Source organism: Apteryx mantelli, chromosome 3 (genome assembly GCF_036417845.1).
Source record: "Apteryx mantelli isolate bAptMan1 chromosome 3, bAptMan1.hap1, whole genome shotgun sequence".
NCBI lineage: Eukaryota > Metazoa > Chordata > Aves > Apterygiformes > Apterygidae > Apteryx > Apteryx mantelli.
In genome coordinates this window covers 125,339,999-125,363,778 of record NC_089980.1, presented here as the reverse complement: position 1 = coordinate 125,363,778, position 23,780 = coordinate 125,339,999, and the positions used below count along the sequence as shown (strand labels likewise).

Genomic DNA, 23,780 nt, shown 5'->3' with positions numbered 1-23,780 from the left:
GCCAAATACTAAAAATCTAGAAAAAAATACTTTTTCTCCCTAACTCTTATTTCATGACTTAGAAACCTCTGGGAACTCCTCTCTTTATGAGCTGCTTAGCCTGCTAAATGCTTTGCCAGCAGATCGAAGTAGACATCTGCCTGGAAAAGCAAGACCAATGTAACCCCCAAAATGGGCAGTTCTCTGAACATAGATGGATGAACAGAGTATGAAGCGAGCCAATGTTGATTTTTACAAACTTGCCTAGACTGGGATACTCTGTAACTTCAGTGAAAACAAAAGCTGTTTCCTCAAGGAGGTTCTGGGGAACAAATCTCTGCGATAAGGGGGAAGGTTTCTATCACACAGGGCTTTGAATTGCTATTCTTTACACCAAAGTTCCAGTCTGTGCCTTGATAAGAAAAGGCTCAGAAATGGTAAACTTTGGATTTGAGCTTAGGGAGAGGCTGCTGAAAGGGAAACATTTTACCTACATCAGATTCAAGGATTGCAGATAGGAATGTCCCATTTTATTGATGTTCAGCCCATGCTGTGTGAAGAAGCTAACATGTTGTCTTGATGGCTCATCAGCAAAGCGTTTAGCCACTACCTGTGAGAGCATCACTCCCACTGAAGCATAAAAGTAAATTGTCAGCTTTTGTATATCATATGCTGAGCTCTTTTAGTCCTCTAGCCATTACAACTTTTTGAGAAACTCACTCTGTAATTGTAGATATTGCTGAGCACAGCAAATCTTTAGAAAATGTAGCCCCTCATTTATTTATTTCCCTAATTACTGATTTTCACGTCATTCTTCTCCTGTCAATTTGCTCCTTAGAAAAAAAGGCTTTTATTTATTTATTTATTTGTGTGTGTGCTTAAGACAGCCTGATTCAATTGCCTCTGGCACTTTAGGGATAGTTACATGTTAGATGCTAAAAATGGACACAAAGAATATATTTTCCCAAGAATCCAGGAGAAAGAATTACACAGAGCAGGCTGTAGAAACACTTGTAAGCCACTTGTCTTTCCATACCAGCTGTTTGATACTAGCAGTCTCTTTGAAATCATTTTTAGACTGAAATCACACAGTGATGCTGCTTCTGAAATGTTAGTGTTTTTATGTCTATGGCAAGACCAGATTATCTTCGCTGCAGCACTTTTTAGGAAGCAGTTAGGTCCTTGCCAGCACCAACAATATTTTGGACCCCTACCTGATGACAGAGTAAAAGAACTGCCTTCGGTCTTGCTTTCAGGGAATAAATGCTCCTTGTGACTCACACTGCCTTACTCCTCTTGAATGCTGCTGTCTTTTTCTTGTCAGAGTTCAAGTAAATTTTCAAGGGTGCTTTCTTGAGAGAAAACTGAAAAGGCTGCTTATTCTCCAAGCTCACCATGTTGGCTTTTTCTGAGAAACACTCATTGTTCAGTAATGATATTCCCTGCTGAACTCACAAATTGCATTTAGAGGGAGGATGTTTGGAAGGTTAAATTAAATGACAAGTTTTGCCAGTGTGGTCCATAAAGATGATAATGTGTTATTTATTTGGGGCTTTTGATGGGACTGGGATTTCATAATGTAGAATGCCATTTCTGAAATATTTGCAAGATTTGTCCCCAAGTGCTTGCAGCCTAATAGCTCCAGAAATCAACTATGGACAGCCTTTCTGCTGGGCCAGCAGTGTAATGAAAAAGTAGGTATAATTTCTAATCTGGGTGTAATGGGCCTTTCCCACGTCTCACTGTCCAGGCTCAAACAGCAAGCAGGGGTCCTTATCTGTTTTTTATTTGACATCACATCATTACTACTGTCTGGCAAAGCTGCATTTACCTACAGTTATGCTGTGGCCGTTGCTGGTGGTGAGACTGCTGAAGGTATTCTGGATGGGAGTCTGCAGAGGGGACCACATGGCTTTTCAACAGAGGGACAAACTCGTGATGATAGGAAAAGCGGGAAAGAATGAAACACTAACTCTATGTTAGCCAAACTTGTCCTCTTTATACTTTAGTAACACCCTGAATGCCCCATCCTACAAGTCAGCATCATTTGCCACTGTTAGAGGAGCAATAAAGTAGCACCTTTACTCCGTCTTCTTTAGCAGACATGCCTAATGGTAGGGTAAAACATACACTGCATTTTTCTTGTAGCCAGACTATTCCCTTGAAGCACCAAAGCACAACCTACTTTTGTCTGTTAGGCTCTGGGCCAGCACTTTGCTAAAATAACAGAAAAGCTCCTCAGCTTGTGTGAACCAGCTGAAGCCTAAGCTGGATCAAAAGCAACAATAAGACAAACTTTTGCTCTGACTTTTGGGAGGAAGGGGAGAGGCAGGAGGAAATGACAGCAGGTATATTAAAACACTGTATACAGTATTTTGCAAAAGAAAAACTGAAACTTCAGATGCTTTTAGAATAGAACTGGCTGAGTACCGTGTAGGTGACTGCAGAAAACTTTTCAAATTAATGTGGGAAATTTGCTATGCTCTTATTTATGAGCTGTAATCATCTTAAATTCACTATAATACTGAATTACTGCTGCCATTTTGGATTGAGGCCTAACAGCTTCTTTAAACCTTTAATGATTGAAAACCTGCAATTCATTTATTGCTTTCCTCTGAAAATGGAGCTTTAAAATATTTTAAAATGATATGGGAGGAAAAAAAAAATTCTTCCTGGAGCTAATTTGAAATTTCAGCTGTATTTTGCCAAGTTCTTGAGTTCAGTGTTTTATAACATGATCTGACAGTTGGACTCGAAGAACAGAGAAACAATTTGCTTAGAGCTACTGTGTAAGTTACGTTTCCAAACCACTTCATCTGTCCTTTTACTACTGGCCCTAAATTTGTGTCAGATAATGTGAAAGACCTGCCAGTTTTCTTTATATTCTACAGGAGAAAAATAAAACCAGGGAAGGATCTCAAGGATGGCTGTGGACAGGACAATGTATAAAGCAAGCACAATGTTAAGATGCATAAAAAAAATCATCGTGTTCAACACAAGGAACTTTATGATGTCTTTATGCAAAATGATGGCGCAGGTTAATATGGAATATTTTTTCAAAGTAAATGTGTTGGGCCCAGCAGGACACTCAGTTAAGAGCATCAAGAGGGTGTTGAGAAACAGGGGCTGGGACAGGCAGTAGCATGCCTTGGGACAGACCCCCAGTATTTGGAGACTAGTCTCAGGTATCCAGAAGTCTCAAGAAAAGTATTGCTAAAGTGGAAGGCCTCAGAAGAAGACTTACAAAAATGAGGCCTAGAGAAACTCATATTAAAAGAAGAGAAATAAACACACACTGACTTCCTTTCTTAGAGTGGTGAAAAGAAAAAAGATAGTCATTTTTAATATAGAGAAGATAGGCTGGGAACTTCTTGCTGTACCATAGAACAAGAATAAATTGATTTTACATGAAAATAAGAAGTAGGAAATTAGAATGTGGAAATTGTTGAGATGAACTTAATTGGAAACAAAGGAGTGGACATTTATAAGTTCTCTAGACTGTTAAGAATTACAATTAATTAATAAATTCTGTTGAAAGAATATTAGGCCTTTTAAAAACTAATAGAAGGGGTGAAGATCCTCTCTGTATCCTCCATATCCTCTTATGGCATCTGGTGTTGATCACCTGAAAAAGACTGGTTAGTGGGTTAGAAGAACACACAGCTTGATCCAGTAAGAAAAATATTTTCAAATTTGAAATGTAAATAATATTAAATTTGGCTGTTAAGACATAAAATGATAAACTCAGTTTAAAGAATCAATAGCTCATTGATCAGGTAATGTATCAAAGGGAAAAAATGCCCAGTTTAGTGGATAAACTACGATAAAGCATGAAAACTAATTACGCAGGGAATTGCCTAGTGCTTTTTTGTTAATTTGTTTTGTGGACTTACAGCGACAACCTTAAAATATTAAATAATATATTCAAGAGACTTTTATTTCCCAGCCCTGGATAGTACCTGCCTATTAGCTAAATGGCTACATAAAATTTAAATAAAACCATTGGTGCCACCAAATTATGGGTATTGTCTATGATAAAACTAGGATCCTAACTCTCAATGCTCTGGAACAGTCATGTTTCTGGAATAGCCATGTTCAAATCCAAATTTTCAGCTGACATCATTAACAGTAAAATGACCATGAGTGAATACATTGTTTGTTGGTTTATTTGTTTTTCAGTGAAAAGGATGGATTTTATCTCCCTTCTTATGTTATCCTCGTGACAATTTCATCCACTGATTCCTGATTCCCACCAGCTATCAGCGTCTGAGACACAACCCATGAGAGCCATAGCTCTCCTGAGACAGCATAGAACTCCTGAGTGGATTTTTTTTTTTTTTCCAAAATTCCTCTGACTGGCCACTAGATGACTCTCTGATCTATTGAAAATTATCAGGAAAAGCAGTAGTCCCTGGAAACCCCAAAATGGAAGCCAGTTTTTTTTTCATTTGTTGTAGAGATCAGTAGTTATATATACTAAGACAGTGTGGAACAATCTACCCAGGAGTCAAAACAAAATTCAAGTTTACATATTTTTATAGCCTAAAACCTTTCTTTTTTTTCCTTAAGAGTTTTCCAAGAATTAAAGATAAGGAATCTCTGTTGCACACACACACTGACAAAAGGATAGAATGAACCAGGTAGGTCACACAGCCCTCTGAAAAGAATTGGTGGGCGAGTGGATTTACAACAAATCCCAAGATGTATTCTGGGTTTTTTTTGTTTGTTTGGTTGTTTTTTTTGCTGAATTGGTGAGCAGATGGTATGCCTGATATTTGATCTTCAGAATCTCAAGCGGACTGCTATGCTACGTGCAGGAAGCTATTCACACTTGTCTATTATACTGCATGAGAATAGGCAACTGGACAAACCAAGTTTTGGTAAGAGTACTACTTTTTGTTTATGTAAACCCTAGGAACTAGCAGTCCTACAGCAACTGTGCAGCTTTTTCTGGGTGTCTACAACCCTTCCTAGCACAAGATTACTCCCACATGGCATTAAGAGACAACATATCCTAAAATACAAATCCAATTAACTGGTCATTGACTGTTGCTTATGTTTAATGAGGAAAATGGGACAAATTTGAAGAGCATGTTGAGTGAATCTAATTTTTGCTACCATGACCAGAATCACCAGTGAACCAAAACCATTATCTGCGCAGCTCCAGTTATAATAACATTTCAGTAGATACTATGGAGAGAGAATTATTTGTTTAGCAAAAGTTTAGCCTGACATCTGAAGGCAGGAGAAAATCTATCAGATTTATTTTGGTTCTCTCTTAAAATGCTGTAATTCTCAAATGCAAGCAGAAAGTAAAATTAATTACATCTACTGCTTACAACTGAAAAACTGTTTTCATCAAAATGATGAAGATTTCAGAAGTACTTGAATTCTCATACACATTTTCAAAACTTATTCTAAAATGCACCAGTTATAACTGAATGGATAAATAGTTCAGATTAATACACCAAGTGTTAACTATTACATCTTTCCAAGAGTAGATATTATCACTTTTTATTTCAAGATGGGAGTATTTAAATGTATTTGTAAATTGTTCCATTAATGAAAAAAATGAGTAAAGTTAGAAAATTTATTTTATTCCTTAGAATAAAGAGCCAGTGTCCATATATTACTGTAAATAATACTTTGGTTTCATTCCCTGTTTTATCTCTAATCTACTTTTTATGCTTCATAAGGAATTACTTAAGCAGGAACAGAGTGGGGTTGGAATTTCACAAGCAGCCATTTTCCTTAGATAGTTTTTAGTCAAGTGTGAAATTTACCAAGGGAACATTTAAGATTTGTGCATCTCGTTTTTTAATCTGGGTATCCTTTATTCATTTGCCTTTCTAGATAGAAAATGCCATTATTTGATGGCATTTGATAGAGTGATTTATGGAATCTGATCAATCAAAACTAAAACCAGCAGAGCAAACTTGTAAAAGTGGAGACAACTGGTGAAATATGGATATGCAAGTGTTTTCTGCCATTGTCTTACATTGTAAACTTGTCAGCTAGACCTAAAATGCAGTACCAAGAGAGCAAGAGGTCAGGAAGAGAGCCTACAGAAAGGCAGCTAGCATTTCTAACACATAAGTTCACCTTTGATACTAGAGAACTGTGTAACATTAGCACTTCAGTGTCCTCTTCATTTTAAGTAACTCCTTTCATATTGTGTGCCGTGGCAGCTACAGACAAACTATAGCGATGAACAAACTGAATCTAGAGAGAGCCTCAGAAACAAGTCTGGCCCTTATCCAAAACCCTTTAAAATGGATGAAGCCTATTGTCTTCCATGACTTTGACTTGAGTTCTTCCAGCTTCCACAAGCATTCTTGGGTTCTGACCCCGACTCCAGATGATGTTCTTGTATTTTACTCAATGGCTGTTTATTCAAACATTAAAGGGCATTTGGAACAGGTCCAGGATTACAGGACTTCCCCCTTCCAGGATAATGCTTGACACTAAAGGCAAGAAAATCCTTTTCTTTTTGCACTGCTTTTGAATTTTCCATGATTTCCTGCACAGTGACACAAATTCTGTATTAGAAATAGTTTCTATCCCCCCAGAATTATCTCGGGGTGATTAGACAGGGCAGATAAGTTTGAACACTCATAGACAAATGAGGAAAAGAACTAAAGTCCACATCCAAAATGAATTCTCTAACTATTCAGTGCTAGAGTAAAAATTCTCACTCTTGCACATCTCATGCTCTAGCAGAAAACAATTTTCCTTGCATTGCCACTGGAGTCCCAAGTGGGAAAAGGCAGAACTGCATTAGAAGAGTAAGGTACCTGGGAGGTATCAGCTTTCCTGTGTTAGGCAGAAGCTGAAGAGAGGCACCAGAGTTTTTGTGTAAGTTGTCCTTGAAAGTTTGTGGCCTTTATTTCCAGTTCTGCAGTTGAATGTGTTCATCTAACTGCATGACAAGTAGGACAAATGGTCTACCACCTGCTGCCTGAATTGAGCACTCACCCATAGGTCATCAGTCTTGTCAAAGAGATTTTCATTGACAAAATATGAAATGGCATTACCATCAAAACATATAAGATTATCTTGCCTTTGAAGTAAAGTAACAGCTATACTAACTTCAAAGTTCGACGACAGGAAGGCAATTAGTTCAAAAGTACTAGACACAGATGGAGAAGTGAATTCAATGTTACCATTAATACATACTGGTAGACAGTTTCAAACACTGAAAGATGCGCTTCTTACAACATTTTTCAGTGCCAAATCCCCAGCTAGAATGAACTGATTTTTGGACCATAAGAATAGCATCACTTGAATAACCATGTCCAGTCCTCCATAAATGCAAGTAATTCTGCTATACATAAATAGATTTCATAGAACATCTGCTCCAGGTGTCACCATACCCTCATAAGCCACAGACTATGTTCCAATACCCCACAGTGAATTTCAGACTTGCAGTAAAAGACTAAAAACCACCTGTCACAGGAATAAAGCAGATGAGATTGTGGGAATTGCAGGAATTATGTTAAATAAAACTTCCATGTGAAAGGGGACTACACATTATGCTGCAGAGGAGGCAAACTCTCTCCTCCATTCCCAAAAGACTAAAAAAGAACCTGGTTAGTGGAGACGCTTTTGAACATATGAACAAAATACAGCAATTATGCACTTGAGAAATTAGAATGCTAATAAGAGTATTAAACTTGAGTCTTCTGCTTGACTCTAGGTCTGGCTTACCATCAGTAAAGCTTTCCTCAGCTTACACTAGCAGAGGACATCCGGTCCTCAGCCTTTAGAATTTATTCTGAGATTATTCAGAGCTCTCTTACAACCTCTTGCATCACTTTCAAGCCATCTTTTTGCATTGTTTTGCATAACAGCTAAGCTGAACTGTTCGTTTATGTGATCTTAAAATATGTTAACTCAGTTACAAGCGGTTGCATGCATTTCTAACACTTCATTCCACTGAAATGTATAGGCTGTTGTCTCTCTGCTGTTCTAGTGACTGCCCATCACCAGCACTAGCTAAAAGAGTTTTGATGAAGACAAGTGAATATATTTCTGGTTGACAGGAATATAGAACCTATCACCTATAGAAACCTGTCACCTCTAGAAACAGAGAACATAATAAGCATAAAAGCCTTTACTAGTATGGTTACCCAGCTGAGATCCTAAAGGACCCATTAGTGTTTCAGGATTCAAAGATCCCTAATGCTTATTTTTCTCACTAATACAAGACATTCTCTCAGATGTAATCTGCATTAATTATCCATGTCTTTTCTGTCCATCTGTACGCTACTTAAAGGTCACCTTGACAATCACCTGAGAAGTTTCAGCAAATACAGAACATACCTGTTTTTGCTTTTTTAACAGAATCAGCTACAACTAGCATAAAAATATGAATTCATAAACATGTAGTGATAATTTATTTTTGTTAAAATAAACTAAGATGCCAGTAACAACATTTAAAACTTTAAATGGTATAGAAACCAGACTACCAGAGGTGGTCCAACTGGACCACCTCACCCACTATTTCCTCTCAAAAAGGTCAAAATCAGTTGGGGATATCCTGAAATGAGCCATCAGATTCATATTTTCTAAGGAGTACAGCTAAGATATCAGTGGTGGGTTCTCACACTAGAAATCTAGTCTTCTGGCAGGCCACCAGAATTTAAATTTGGCAGGCTGCAAAGTGTAGTGTAAGGTTTACTTGTTCAATCAAGCATTCAATTAACTAACATGTCAGTATGTTGGTCCTTTGTAAGACAAATAAAAGGCAGCTAAAGTGCACCGAGCCACCCAAATGGATAGTTGTGTAATTAATATTTGTTTTTAATTTATTGTAAGATGTCCAGATGCTCTGGCATTCATTTCCTGAGAAATTCTTAAAATAATTGACTGAGTTCTGTAAACTTACTAGAGGGCAGCAGGCTTTCCTAAATGTGTGCCTAGAATTGGGCAAATGACTCAACAGACATTTTCCAACTTTTTTTTACCTTTTTTCTATTAATACATTATTTACAGTTATGAAATCATTTCTATGTAATTACCTATTTGTTAAATGTTACACTTTACCAATTATTCACAATCTATCTAAGATTTTCATTCTTTTGGGATCACATAGCATTTTACAGTTTAGTAAACTGAGCTTTATTAGTTTGAAGTTTGACTGAACAAAGCACTGGAGCTCTTCTTGGGAGAGCAGAAAGCATGTAATTTCAGGACATTTTAGTTCTTGGTTCATCTCATCTTTCTTAGCTACATTAGGTTAATCCTAATTGTGTAAGCACTAGCAAGAGAAAGGCATTTCAAATGCGTGATTTTATTACACGTGTTGAGATAGGAAGAGTTGCTCCCTGAAAGCATGGCTCTCTTTCCATTGACTGAAAAGGTAGCCTTCATGAGTAACTTAGACCGGACATACAACTTTTAGGTGAAAAACTGGAGGACTGGGAGACTGGGGTCTTTTTTGTCTGTTTCTGTCCTACTTAACTTAAGTAAATGAGGAGCATTGCTGCTCTAGGCTCCTCTATAGCCAAGGGAGACATAGGCATTTTCAGAGAGTGATGTGTCTCTGAGGTGGGCTTGGCCAACCAGTTGCAAATAACTGTTGAAAGAGTCTAAGCCTATACTGATAATTAAAGTGAGGTGGATCAGTTCTTTCCTGTCTACTGTAACAAAAGTTTGCGTTTTGGCCCAGGTCTCAAAGTAACTGGGAATCTTCTTATCTAATCAAAAGAGATAAGAAGCAAAGCTGACTGGATATATTGCACATTTTATGTTTATATCCCCTGATGGCACTGATATCATGTGAATTGCATGGACTTTTCTAAACATAATTTCCTTGATGATCCTTTGTCAGGCTCATAAGATGTTCAGAGCTCTAGTGGGAGAACCATTATGTGCTGCATTGTGCCATCTCCAAACCACTATTCTGTATGTCTGTCAAGGGCTAGAATTGTTTTTTTGTTTTGTTTTGTTTTGTTTTAATCTACATTCTCTCTTGCACTGTCATTCAGATATGCATTCCCCCATTCATATACTGGATGAAATGACATTCATAGAAGGATTATTCTCTGTACTATCACTTCGGGTTTATTTTTCCTCTGACCAAGATTTCACTGATTTTTCTACTGTCTTCTTCCTGAGTAACACTTAATGACCACACTCAATGTACAGATAATAGAGATGTCAGTATACTTGTGGCAATTGGTTGTGATCACACAGCCATTTTCATGCACAAAAGCTCACAAACAAAAGCAATAACAGAGACCCTACAACCACTCACGTGCATACAAATACTTGTTTGAATGATAAGGGAAACCTCATCAAGAAGGGCGTAGGTTAGTTCATAAATCACATTTAAGGAATACACGTCCAACCCCTGCATCTTACATTCAAGATATGGCAGGTTCATTTTAAAGATAAACTTCTTAGCAGATACCTTTTTCACATTTAATACTTTAATACATTATGTTTAAAAATCCTAATATATTTAATGTTTAATGGGGTGCAATATTTAGTACTATGTTTTGTAAGATTGATTTTACAGCTATCAAAGCTCATTAAAATATATGAGTAACATTATCCAAGCTCCAAGAGCTGTTTATGCTGTCCTCAATGTTCAGTTTCCAACTGCAGTCTCCTTAGGGGCCTCATTTTCAGGTGGCAGGTGTTTGAAATTTTGGGAAAAAATTATCAGTTTGGAAGGTCTTCAGTGGAGTACCCAGTGCAGTACTGAGAAGATGAGGCACCAGAAATTGCTAATCATATCTGTAAATCATTAACTGTTATGAATAAAAACTAATACCAATCTCAATTAAACATATGAAGATATGTTTAAGTTATTCTGTTGGAAACAAGTTGAACTAAGATTTGAAAGGGTTAAGAATAAGGCTACAGTTTTCTTTCCAAGACTTCCATCCTATTAACTCACAGTGGTACATTTTCCTTACTAAGACTAGCATTGTTTGTTTTAATTAAAAAAATACCTGCATTTTGAAAACGGTGTATTAGTGATCTGGATCCTGCAAACAGAACAGCTTCTTAAATATCAATACAAATCTTATTCCTGCTTCAAGGAAATAAGAAATATATGGCAGCCCATAGCTGAACATGAAACAAATTCTTCCTTTGACATTTTATGTTCCTTTATTTCCATTCATGTTATCTTGAATATTATTCTTGGGAAAGTCATTAAAAGCTCAAAGATATGTATGAGATTAAGGATTTTAGGAGAATGAAATTGAAGACAGTTTTTCTGTACTGATATAATTTGCAGTATTTAAACATTTGACATTTCTATTGCTCTTGGGGTACCTTATCAGCACACTGCAAACTTAATTTTGGGTTCCTATGGATTAAGACAAGTTGCTAGCACACTATGAAATGGAAAAGCAAAAGATTATCCTCTTTATTAAGCATACATACGAAAGTTTATGCTAAGCCAAAATTTAAGGAGGTATCATTTCTATAACTGGGGCTCCTAACAAAGTAAACATACATTTTATCTGCACGTTTCTGAGTTTATCTGTATACAAAGCATAAATATAAAAGAACAGCCCAAGATTCCTGCTGAGCATGACTTTTTTTAGAACTTTTTTCTTCTGCCAGTCTATTTCCACTATTCCTTCAATGTGAAACAGAGATAAAGAAGTAGGAAGCTCTTTTACAGTCCTCAGCTAGAGGTAGTGAGACCTAGGCGATATTGCTACCAGGATGAATTCGCATATTAACTGACTCTTTGTGTAGGGGTCTAGCACTTGACACTGTTTTATAATGCCATAATTAAAATGAGTCAATGGGTCAATTAAAGTGAACTTTTCAATATTAATGACCTTTGATTACACCTAACTGATGAATCAATGATATAAAGTCAGCACGAGCTGGAAAGGGCTAATCCAAACAGCTTGTCAGCTAGGCAGACATATCCTATAACAAGGGTTGAATTTAAAGTTAAAGCAGGGCTGTGTCATATAGCAAACAGAGTGGTAGCGTATAGTTCTGTCAAAAACATTAACAGCTCCTGCATTTATCTAAGGTTGTAGTTAACACATAATTTAAATTTCTTAAAATTAACTGCTGCTAATGCTCAGTCAGATATTTTAATTATCAGCAATGTTATGATGATCCGTGGTTTGTTTTACTGGATCTATTTTCAATAGCAACACATGCATTATATTTCAATGAACGTGTTCTATGAAAGGACCTCCAGGATAGGTGAATGTATTCTTTTTCTTCTACAGCCTCCAAAAATGGCAGTTTTCTCTGGACAAGGATTCAGTTCTGAAGGTCTCTGTGAACAGTGAATTCTAGTGCTGGGCTTGTCGGTGGAAGAAAGCTTTATACCACTCACAGACAGCCTGTTGAGGAGGAAGAATTTTGGATAGATAAGAAGATCCATAATCTTTTATCAGATGTGATAAAACTTCATGGGTGAGGAGGTGGGATAGCTGGACTATTCTACTTCTTGTAATGAAATTTTATCTGTCAAAGACCCAGAACTATAACTCTCAGCAAACCAGTCCATGTGAAGCACTCACTGGTCCTGATCAAGCTGCTTTTCACTCTGTATATATTGAGTAAGATTTCTAAAAGTAGTCAGTGTTGGTCTAACTGTGGCCTAAGTAACTTCAGTGAAAGTTCACCATTGACTTCGATGGGAAGAGTTGAGTCAATATTAAGTGCTTTTCAAAGTCGCGTCATTTGAGCTCTTAAAATAAAACATATCAATCCAAAGAAAGATAAAATGAGAAAAGTCGAGAAATATCGAGGCCAGCTACCTCTTTACTTAGGAACATCTATACAACAACAGTTGAGCATGCTCAAACAACAGAACACAGATAATTTCAGTGTTATGCTTCCAAAATATTATGGTGAGGGGAAAAAAACATTTAAATTATATAAAAAAATCTTGTGGCACTACCCATTAAAATATGTCAAACAGAAAGATGGATGGATACATCACTGGAGTATTCTTTTATTTATAAACACACAAGTCAGTAGCAGCATAGTTCATTCTAAAAGGGTATTTCATTATTGCAAGTGTAGTGCTTCTTGATATTTCTCCTCCAGTAAGCAGCAATATGTCAAAACCCACATACTTAATTCACTTCTTTTGATGTCAAAAAAACATGGCATACCCTAAAGAACAAATATTTGAATAGCGTTAAAATCCTATCAGTGAAGTCTTGGATATCCATCTGTTGCACACATAACATACATACTTAAATGACTGCCATTTATTACCAATACTAATAAAATAACCAAGATTCCTTGTGTGTGTGTATCTTTAATATATACAAACACATTGTATGCATATGTATATACAAGTATATATATTAGTTATATATTAATATGCAAATAAATTTCTGCTTAGATATTTACAAACAATTAGTATATTTTTCAAACTCAGTCTTTGTATTGCTTTCAGCTGACTGAAAGGGCATATGGAAACAATAGAAACATATGGGGGAAAAAATATTTCTGTTTTAAGACCAGATTGTGATATGTTTACTCATGTTGAATAACATATGAGGAATATTCCTTCTGTGGCATAAAGTACTCTGGCTGTGAAAGAGTGTCACAATCTGGCACCTAATATTTGCTCGTGTAGTTGTAGATAGGTTTGCCATTTCTTTACCTGCAACAGTGACAGTGTCATGTCAGAACTGAATCTGGGGTTTGATGTCATTTTTTTGCAAATTCCACCCCATGATTATTTCCTTCAATGGAGTTACTCTCTGATTTACACAAACTAGAAACAAGCTTTTACCTCTACTAACAAGAATTAGCAAGAAAGATTAATGAGGTACTTCAGTCTTCCATGTATACTTATCTTATGCTGCTTAGCTTATAAACTTAAAATATGACTTTTCAAAATGGATTGCCAGTGCCACCTGATATTCAAATAATGCTTGTACTTATAGAAATTATTTGCTAGTTAAGGCTGATGAGACACTATGTATTTTACTCACCCTATTTTGCCTAGGCAGTGGAATGCGTCTCCAAAGTGTGAAAGGTTTTATATATGAGGGGTGCACAGTTACTCAGTCTTACGCACCTTGGAGAAGAGAAAGAAGGAATAGGATTTCAAGCTTAGCTCTGAATGCCTTACTTGAAAAGTCTGAAGTTTAACTGAAATCCCATATCTCCCACCTAGCTGTACCCACATTGGTTCCAAATTCCACCTGAGTTCCTATCAAAATAGCTGGAGATAACGACTCTACAGCACTTAAGAGGACCAAGCCCATACACTAAATTCCCATCTTGTACTCATGCTGAACACATGTACCACACAAACACACAACAGAAAGTCAAAGGGATGTTTGAAAATCATTAACCCACTTTACCTAGGAAAATGCCATATTTGCATAGGTGATTACTCTACGTGCAAGTAAGAAGATGTTGTTAAGGCCCTTCTGGTAGACATCACACACAAGCCTTCCAGTGAATTCTGTGGGAGGCGGATGCTGAGATCCTGATGCTGGCTAGGCCTAATCCTTGATTTTAGCCCAAAGTAAATACCACATGAAGGGGAAAGATCTTGTTTTGTTTTAAAACGCCTGATCCTGTAAAAACTTGAAGAGGCAAGTAGTTTTACTTATACGAATTATCTGCAGATCAGACTCTCCCAAAAGCCAAAGAATAAAATTGACACCATGAAAGAGAACAATCTCAGACTGAATGACCTCTGCTAATGGAAATGCTATGATACCTTTAGACATATCCACCCAAATAAATTTGTGCTTGATGCACACTATTTAAAATTAAGTAATGAAAGTGCATATTAATATCTGCTCAAGTGTGAACGCTACCAGTCAAATTCTAGTTTATTTCTCAAGGCAAACATGGTTAAAAGAACTGTTCATTGCAATGGCTTGGAGGCATTACAGCATCCACAAAATATGTAACTTCATAAAGGATCTGTATTATTCCGATAAGGTAATATTAGTTTGCAAAAGAGATGATGCAGAGTGCAACAACCACTTTTCAGGGGAAAAAAAAAATACATCACTGGTAGTTTATATCTGTATAAATCTGGAGTAAATCCATTGATATTCAGAGTAACAAAAGGATCTTAGTTCATTGTCTTTTTCCCAACATAACATCCGCACTTCCCTCTTTTTGATTTACGAGCAGTTCAGCAAATTATATGGTATCAGTATTCAATTCATTAATTTTCTTTATCATAAAAAATCCATCATAATAAACTAACATTTTGTCAGAGGACCCACAAGTGTATGGGCAGTTTTACATATCAAATTTGAACTCAAAGTACAGAGAAATTAAACTTTTCCTAATAATAAAGCAGCCAAATAAATTCCAAATTTGCTATGGCAACACTGACACTCATGAACTAATAGCAGCACTTGATCATAACCTAGCCATATATTATTATCCTTTAGACTCTAATTCTGTGCTGAAACTGTCCTCAACATAGTAGCCCAATCATACCTCCTTACATATTTCTGGATTAGTTCTTTGGGACTGGGACTTTTATCTTTCTCCTGGGTTACAAAGCAGAAAGCACACTGTTTGCACAGCATAAGCAACAGCATTTACAACTTTTTAGTCGCAGCCAGATATAATTATGGACAGAACACTGTTAAACTACTCTAGTAGAAATCTTTCATAATGAAGAATTAACTCTTAACACTAGCATTAGCTCCTGCAGCCCACTATGAGAGGCTGGGGAGCAGGGTGACTGAGGTACCCGATCCTGCAGATGCCGAGTGTCTCTAGCGAGATCCAGTGCTCTCCCAACTTCAACCAACTTTGGTGGGAGTTATGGATGTTCAACACGTCACATAAACAGGTCTACAAACTCTGACGGATTTTTGCACATCACTTACTTGAATATGAAAGACACTAAAATTAAATGAGGCAAGATAATTAAGACTGTGCACACTCTAGCACAGACTGAAGGCCATATCTTGTTACACCCTGATTTCAATCTGAAATCCACATATGGATCAATAGCATACTATTGCCCTAAAAAACACAGTATGGGTTTCTTTGTTTTCATTTTATACAGCCATAACGAATAGAGAGGGAAAAAGATCCTAACAAATGAAAATCAACAACAAAAAAAAAACAGAACAACTTGGAAACATAAGACTGATGGAGACAAAATATATTTTGCCACACATTCTTATAGCTCTCTACCTGTATGCACAGCCAATAACCAGCCAACAGTTTGGTCATGCCAGTAAAACAATTCACAGAGAAAGAACCTCTATGCATCAAGAGAACATGAACTGAACTTTTAATAAAATGTAAGCCTCAAAGCAATTCAGAAGATTGCATTTTGAAAAGACAAGGACAATAATACCTAAACAAAAGCGGTTCTATAAAACTGCTCCCCAGATAGCGAACAGTAAACTTGAAATGTGACAAAAAAGCAAGATTTGAAAAGTATCCTAACACTGCAGTCATATTACAAGGTAGTGCTTGCTTCAGGAACAACAAATTACTTAGATACAAATATTTACCCTACCTAGCTAAACTGAAGAATGTAAACAGATTCCCCATATATAATATATGTCAATATCTTTACTGCTGGAAATGGAAATGTTAGCTCAGGCAGACCAGTGATCCTGAAAGAGGAGTATAACCATTTACCTTCTTTACCTGTCAGTCATCCACATGGTTGCCTGTCTTGCAGCTGACTGCCCCCCGCCTTCCATACCATGTTTCAAGGCACTGAATAACTTTTTGTATACCCATCCACTTTTCATTTTCTCTTTTTCACTGTTTCCCTACTGCCTTACCAGATAAAAGCTGCTTGTTTCAGAACTAATCTGTTTTCTTCCCTTATTCACATGGTCTTATCTCCCTCCACTTTTTCTCCCAGCCCGGAAAGGTGGTCCTTCTGGTCTCTGAAATGTCATCTTAAATTTCACCTCTTCTGCAAGACTCACAAATTTTAGCCACTTCCTAAACAACAAAATTTGATCCAAAGCCCACTCAAGTCAGTAAGAGCCTTTCCATTAACTTCAAAAGACTATGAATCAGGATCAGATTGCTGTCACTAACTCAGGAGTAAAACCTAGCAAAAGAAAAAACAAAAGGATCTGGACACGTTTCCCTGCTATTAATAGCAGATTGCCACTTGAATATAGTCATAATCATATTAGATCCTAGGTTAATTTACTAGTTAATCCAGTACATTTTTTCCCAACCTTATGCAAAGGACTAAGGGCCTAATTTTGCTGTCACTTTTATCTGTATAAATTTGGAGCAATGCCAAAGACTTCTGACAGAGTTTGAATAAATAAGCATTCAACTTGATCCTATGCCATCCTTTATATACTAAAAAGTTATCACTCTGTCTGCATTTAGGTAGGTAAACTAGGAAAAATATATATATATTGTGTTCATAAACCAGTTTAGTAAAGCATTACCAAAAATAGAGCTAACATGGCTGTTTAGATAGAGTAATGGAGTATGTGGAAAGTACAGTGAAAAGTTTAAAGCTACTATGTTTTAAATTCTCACTATTAAGGATCTGCAATGCTGTTCTTGTAAGGATCCTATTTCTAATCCTATATTATTAATCACAGACCAATTTGAAGAAAAAGCTTTCCAAAATTCAAAATGTATATTATGAATCCACTTCATTCTTCCGTCTTCATAAACATCCTGCTATTTACTCCCTCTTCATTTAGTCCTCCCTCTTCCCACCTCAATTCCTAGATACATATTTCTTATAAGGGAAATTTAAAATAAGTTCATTTTGCCCATTCTTCCTTCTCCTTCCCTATATTCAATTTTTTATAGGTGCCTGGGTGTAAAGTCAGTGTCTTTCTACAGTTTCACAGAACTCTCACCAAGTGCTATGGAGAACACAGTTCTATTAGACAAGTTGGGGATGTAATGCAGCATAATTATCAAAATACAGAAATATCATATAGAGGATCCTGTTCTTTTTATGGAAAAAAGCTATCATTATCAGACGACAACTATCACCAATATAAAGCTAAAATATTACACACTTGTTAAAAGGTATGTTGTGATCTGAGGCTATTTCAGCAGCTGTTTGACACTAATGGCAATTCATATTTGAAAAATGTTTGCCCCATATTGTACTAACCACCGTACTTTAAAGGGAGGGGGAAGGAACAGAAGGGACACTGCCTCATTTTTATTGCCACATAACTTTGCCAAGTGTATCAGCAAACACAAAGTTAGATGACCTTTGCTTAAAGGGTGTAGTTTTTTTTATTTAGTTAGTTAGTTTTGTATTTTTTTAAAACCACAAATGTGTATACTGACACTTTTATTCTAGTGAAGTACACTCCATTCTCACAGCTTCAGCTATGGAAGGCAAAGTCTTTGTAGGAATGAAATTACTGTTTACAGGGTTGCTTATGAGGTTAAGCCAAAAAGGAGCCAGGAAAGAGTACATCAATAGGAGGTGGAGTGTACATACAGAAGAGGGTTCTTACTTCTGTTTCGACATCTGATATTGAGGGGGGAAGAGAGGTCAAAAACAAATTAATTTTCTTTCCAGCACTGAAACATGCAGACACAAACTGCTTATTACAAGTCGTATGCAGCTCAGACTAATAATAAAAGAATAGACAGATTTAGAAATGTCCCAGTATATTTAATTTTTAAAGATTTAAGATATTTAATATTCTGATCTTTCACTTCAAAACTGAGAATTAAGCAATGAGTGAATAGGATCTGAAATACAGACAAGGCATTGTTCACATCACATTAAAAGGCATCTTCTTATGCAGCTTTAGATTTCTAAACTTAGGCTGAATGGGGTTTTTAGTTGTTTGGAATTTGAAATGCAAGATGAACTTTGTCACATTACATCTATTTTCTTGTTTAACTGGAATTGCAAATACACAACAAATTGCTGTTTGAAAGAGGCAACATGCAGAATTCAAACCTATTTGTTTCCTGCAGGATTCTGTTGACCTGTGCAATGAGAATCACTACAAATCCACAGCTCAAGCTGCAGATGCTAGAGGCTGGATCTCTGAGCAACACTGAGCATATCCTTCTCCAGAATACACCACTTCTTTTAACAAATAAATTTAGTGTCAAGACAGCTGCTTGCCAACTTTAAGGAAAAAAAGGGGTGGTGGTGGTGGAAAGAGCTTATGCATTATCATGGTATTTAGCAGAAGGCTGCAAACAGAAAGCAAAAAAAGACAAATATTTTAAACATGATCAGTTTCAACCAGAGATGTAACAGCATTTTCCCCATTAATATCTTACTAGAGTTGGCTGGGACAAAATTTGGGTTGCAGCTACAGGCTGAAGCAACAGTGTTGAGAAACAAAGCAAATAAGCATCTGCTCTCTTCCCCCCACCCCCACCCCTTTCCCCCTCCCAGCTAGCAAAGTATGACTGATGCTTTTGGTTGGCTTCAAGGCAAATGTTAGCTAAAAACTCATTTAGCTAAATTCACATCCATGGCCCCCCATGTTTAAAACTTATCATGGATTAAAGCCATGAAATAAAAATAAAAAAAATTTCAATTTGAAATTTTATTTAGCGTGTTGCTAGAATGGTCAACATCGATCAACAGGAGAGACTTTGTCCACATACTCAGAGAACGCTTTTGTGCACCTCCCCCCTCTTTTCTTCCTCTCTTTCTTTCAGCATTAATGCTATTAAAAGCCAAACAAAATACTGGCTATGGGTGTAAAGAATGCTGGTTTTTTGGAATGTTGCCATGGATCCTGCTTCCAGTCGCGTCCCACGGGAAGAGGGTGCAGCCTCCTGTCTGTGGCAGGCTGGTCTCCCCGGGCAGGGGATGAGGAATGTAGCCACGTACCCCTGCTGTTCGCTATTCTTTCCCATCCACTATAGCCAAGTCTTTGATCACCCTCAGTTTGCCACTGGCATCGATCCTGCGCTTCTCCCGTATTAGGTCCTCCAGGCTGTGGAACCTCACCGTGTGCACCTTGTTTTCGGCCAAGTGGATCTTGAGATAGTATTGCTGCTGGTGCTGGGTGCCGGCAGCAGCCTGCAGCTCCCCCCCGGCTTTGAACTCCCGTTTCCCGAACCGGCACCAGGCGGCGAAGCTTTCAGAGTTAGTCCAGCAGATCTCGTCGCTTTTTAAGCCCAGGTGCCCGCAGGCGTTTTGCACCACCAGCTCAGCCAGCAGCGGGCGAAAGCGGTACCAGCTATTCACCACCCGGCCCACGTTGCCCGCGGCCGCCTCGTACAAGCTGTCCTGGCGGATCTGCCCCTGGTGCAGGTGGATGATCTGCCCGCTGCCCACGTACACTGCCCAGTGCGGCGGCGGGTACTCCGACGGCCCCAGGTAGAGCAGCTCCAGCAGGTCTCCCGGCTTGCAGAGGGCAGGCAGGGCTGACACCGAGTAGACGCTGAGGTCCCCAGCCTGGGGGCCGCTGCTGACCTTGGAGAAGATGCATTCCTGGCCGTGGAAAGCCGAGAACTGGGTCTCGTTCAGCACCAGCTGGTGGTGGAGGTGGTGGGTGGGCGTCTCCTGGCCAGGGCTGCCGGAGCCCTTCACGCTGTACTTGTCTGGCTGGCCTCGCTCGTCCAGGTCCTCCTCCTCATCCGAGAAGAAGTAAGCCACCCCGACGCGCAGCTCGTCTTTCTCGATCCCCGAGGGGTCCCCGGTCGGCAGCTCGCTGTAATTCAGGTGGGTGATGCGATCCAGTTGATTTCCCATCAATGACAGGGCGAGGCGAGGGCAGGAATCGCCGGATCTGGAGGAAGGGTGGGGTGGGCAGGGAAAGAAAGAACAGGAGAGGAGAAAGCGCAAACGGAGAGAAGAGGGAAGGAAAGAGAGAGAGAGAGAGAAAAAAAATCAAGACACATACAAAAGATTTCAGCGATTTCGCCCTAACCCCCCCCCCTCCCCCCCGCGCAAGGGAGAAACTCCCCGTGCGGATCCTTCCCCTGCCCCGGTGTGCTGCCCGAGCCCCGCGGCCCCGGCCCCGCGGCCGCGGGAGGAGGCGGCTCCCCGCCGCCTGCCAGCGCGGTGCGGCGCGGCGCGGGCGGCGGAGTTGGCGCCGGTGCCTCCGCTCCGCGCTCTGCCCGGAGACGGAGCGCGGGCTCAGGGCTGGCCGAGACGGTCCCGAGCACTTGGCTCCCTCCGCGCGCGGCCGCGCCGAGCCGCGCAGCTGGGTGAGGGCAGGCGGCTGGAGAAGCGCACGGCCTCAGCGCTGGCCCCCGTGCCTGCCTGCCCGGCCCCCGCCCCTGCTGCGCGGCCAGCACTCCTCTAGGATGAGGCGACGAGCAGCCGCCGGGCAGGGGCTCAGCGCCCCCGCCTCGCCACCGACGGGTCCCTCTCGCCCGTCCGCTCCGTACCCGTGGTCGCCCAGCTCCAGAAAAAAAAAAAAAAAAAAAAAGCACCCAAAAAAAAAACTCCTTTAAAGTCGTCCTGTCCCCATGGGTGCTGCGGAGGAGGTGAGCTGGGTCCCCGGCGGTGCGCGCCCCGGCCCCCGCGCCCGCGCAGCCCCGCTCCGCTGTGGGCTACGCGGCCCCTCCGGCGCGCCTAAGTAGCGGCGGCGGCGCCGCCGAGCCCGCCCCGGCCGCGCTCATTGGCCGCGCTGCCGCGCCCGGCGGCGGCGGCGGCGGCGGCGGCGGCGGCGGGGCTCAGCAGCGGCGGCAGCAGCGGGGCTCCGCGGCGCCGCTCCCCGCCGGGGCGCCGCTCCCCGCCGCTCCCCGCCGCCCCCGGCCCTGCCGCCGCCGCCGCCCGCTCCTGCCCGGGGCTGCGGCGAGGTCTGGCGCGGAGGCGGGGGCTGCTTAAACGGCGTGCGCGCCTCGGTGCTCCGCCGCGAGGCCGCCCAGAAAAAAGAGTCGTTTCCTGAAAAAAAAGCCCGGGCTTCAGCTGGAGGGTTATTCCGTCCCTCCAAACGGGAGCAGGGAGCCCCCTCGCCTAACTTTAGCAACCTGGCGTTGTGCGTGTGTAGCCGAAGCTAGTGCTCTGGGTTTCCCTGGAGTCAGGGGAGGCAGACGTTTCCAGAGGGCAATTCCTCTCACCTATTGCAGAACCTATTTTTGGAAGGGATGAACTGCCCTAAGGAAACGCCTGTGTCTTGCCACCGCCAAGACGGGATATTTACTTAAATATCCTACAGTACAGACGGGTGGTGGTAGGTGTGATGACTCCAACAGTGGTTGGGTTTCCGCGTCTGGCTTTAGCAGCGGTTGCGGGCTGTCCTCAGCACTGACTAGAAGAGGCTCTATGGCTTGTGTTTCGTGAAAGATCAGATGTCTCGATCGTAGCCATCCATCCCTTCCTAAAATCCATGAATCACCTCCTAGCTAATGTCAGTACATACTCTTACCCATAATTTTGCACACAGTGGAAATGAACGATTAGTTAATTGTTTCACTCAGTTACCTGTTTGATTACTAACAGCTTTTGTCACATAAACATAAGTATTCTTTCTTTCAGTGTTTGTGGATTAGGTCCATCTTCACTGCTGGGTCCCTGTTTTAAACTTTTTTTTCAAGTTTTGCATCTAATTAGTTGAGAACAACAGTGCCATGACTTATAGTAGAGAACATACATCAACCTTAAATAAATACAGTGAATTACAGTGAATTTCAGTTTCTGATGATACAAGTTGCATACCTAAGTTCATATGGGTCAAATATCGAGTTTCTTAGATAGACATGTGTTTACGTTTTTCTTTTCTCCATTCAAATATTTATATATCTGTCTAGAACAGCATTTTTTTCTCATTAATTTTTTAACATATGCAAAGGCATCAAATCATAAATGGAAGAGAAAAAAGGCTATGTTTATTTTTAATGATATGTCATTCTAAGACTGACATCAGTTATTTTTCACTGTGGTAATTATACTAATCTGTTGATGGTTACAGACTTTGCATGTCTCAAAGACTTGGGGACTACAGCCTCACTCACAGGAATTAAACTGATTTACAGCAGTTAAGGATGTAGCATTCAGGGGGTTGTTGAACCAGAAAGTGATTTTGAAAGAAAAATGAATTAAAAAAAGGGATTCTATTCTAATATGCATTTTAAAATTTTCATGGGACTAAGAATAACAGGTGGATGTTATTAGTCTCTGGGATTTTGTAAATCCTCTTCTACTGATTGTTAGATATTATACACTCTTTTATGGCATAACCTTCATCAACTCCAACCTTTTAAATTAAGTTATGAAGACACTCTAACAGGTTTATAATTAAGGTTGTAAAACAGTGTTTAAATATTTTGATTTTTTTATCACTTTGATATGCTTCATTGTTAAAGCTAGTCCAATTTAAAGGCCATTTTCTGTAGGTAAATCTTGCACCAGCAGTTTCTGTTTTCTAAACACTTTACATTTTTCCTGTTTAAAGTCTGTATCTTTCTAGGTTGCATTCACACAGTTCACACTTCCCACATTTGCCAATCATCAAGGCTACATGGAGTAATTTTTAGATAATTCTAAACAAACAAAACATTATTTCATCTTTTCCATGCAAAATAGTGGAGAACAGATTGCTTCAGTAGACTGCATGATGCAGAAAGAAAGAGTCTGGGTCTAAGAAAGGCTCTGCACATCTAACTAGATGGTCTATTTCCTCCCAAATTCTAACCATTTTCTTCATGTCTCCCATGCTTTTACAAGTCTGCACAAAGAGTCTGTCCTGGCTTTTGCTGAAACTTGCTCCACTTACAACTTCCTAACACATCTTTCCATGACCTCTGTTCAACACACCTTCCCAGTCCATTTTCTCATTACATTTTAGTTCTCCTGGCTGTGTATTCTGGTCACATCAGTGCTTCAGGCACTGCCTCTATCCCTCAAGAAGGACTTATCCCCTCAGTATCTCTCCAATCTCAATTTTAATTTATGAAAAGTGTCAAGAAGT

General features: G+C 39.6%; 1 protein-coding gene across 1 annotated transcript; it reads right to left on the bottom strand.

Annotated features, from left to right (window-relative positions):
- Positions 1–19,442: 19,442 nt before the first annotated feature.
- On the bottom strand, positions 19,443–21,282 carry LRATD1 (LRAT domain containing 1). The gene is made up of 2 exons (XM_067294837.1): positions 21,256–21,282; positions 19,443–20,651 (listed from the first exon to the last, which is right to left on the bottom strand). The coding sequence occupies exon 2, from the start codon at positions 20,612–20,614 to the stop codon at positions 19,760–19,762; it is 855 nt and encodes a 284-aa protein (XP_067150938.1). The 5' UTR covers positions 20,615–20,651; positions 21,256–21,282; the 3' UTR covers positions 19,443–19,759.
- Between the last annotated feature and the right edge of the window lie 2,498 nt (positions 21,283–23,780).

Excerpts from the sequence above, each read along its gene's own strand:
- LRATD1 (XM_067294837.1), bottom strand. The coding sequence starts at position 20,614 with ATGGGAAATCAACTGGATCGCATCACCCACCTGAATTACAGCGAGCTG.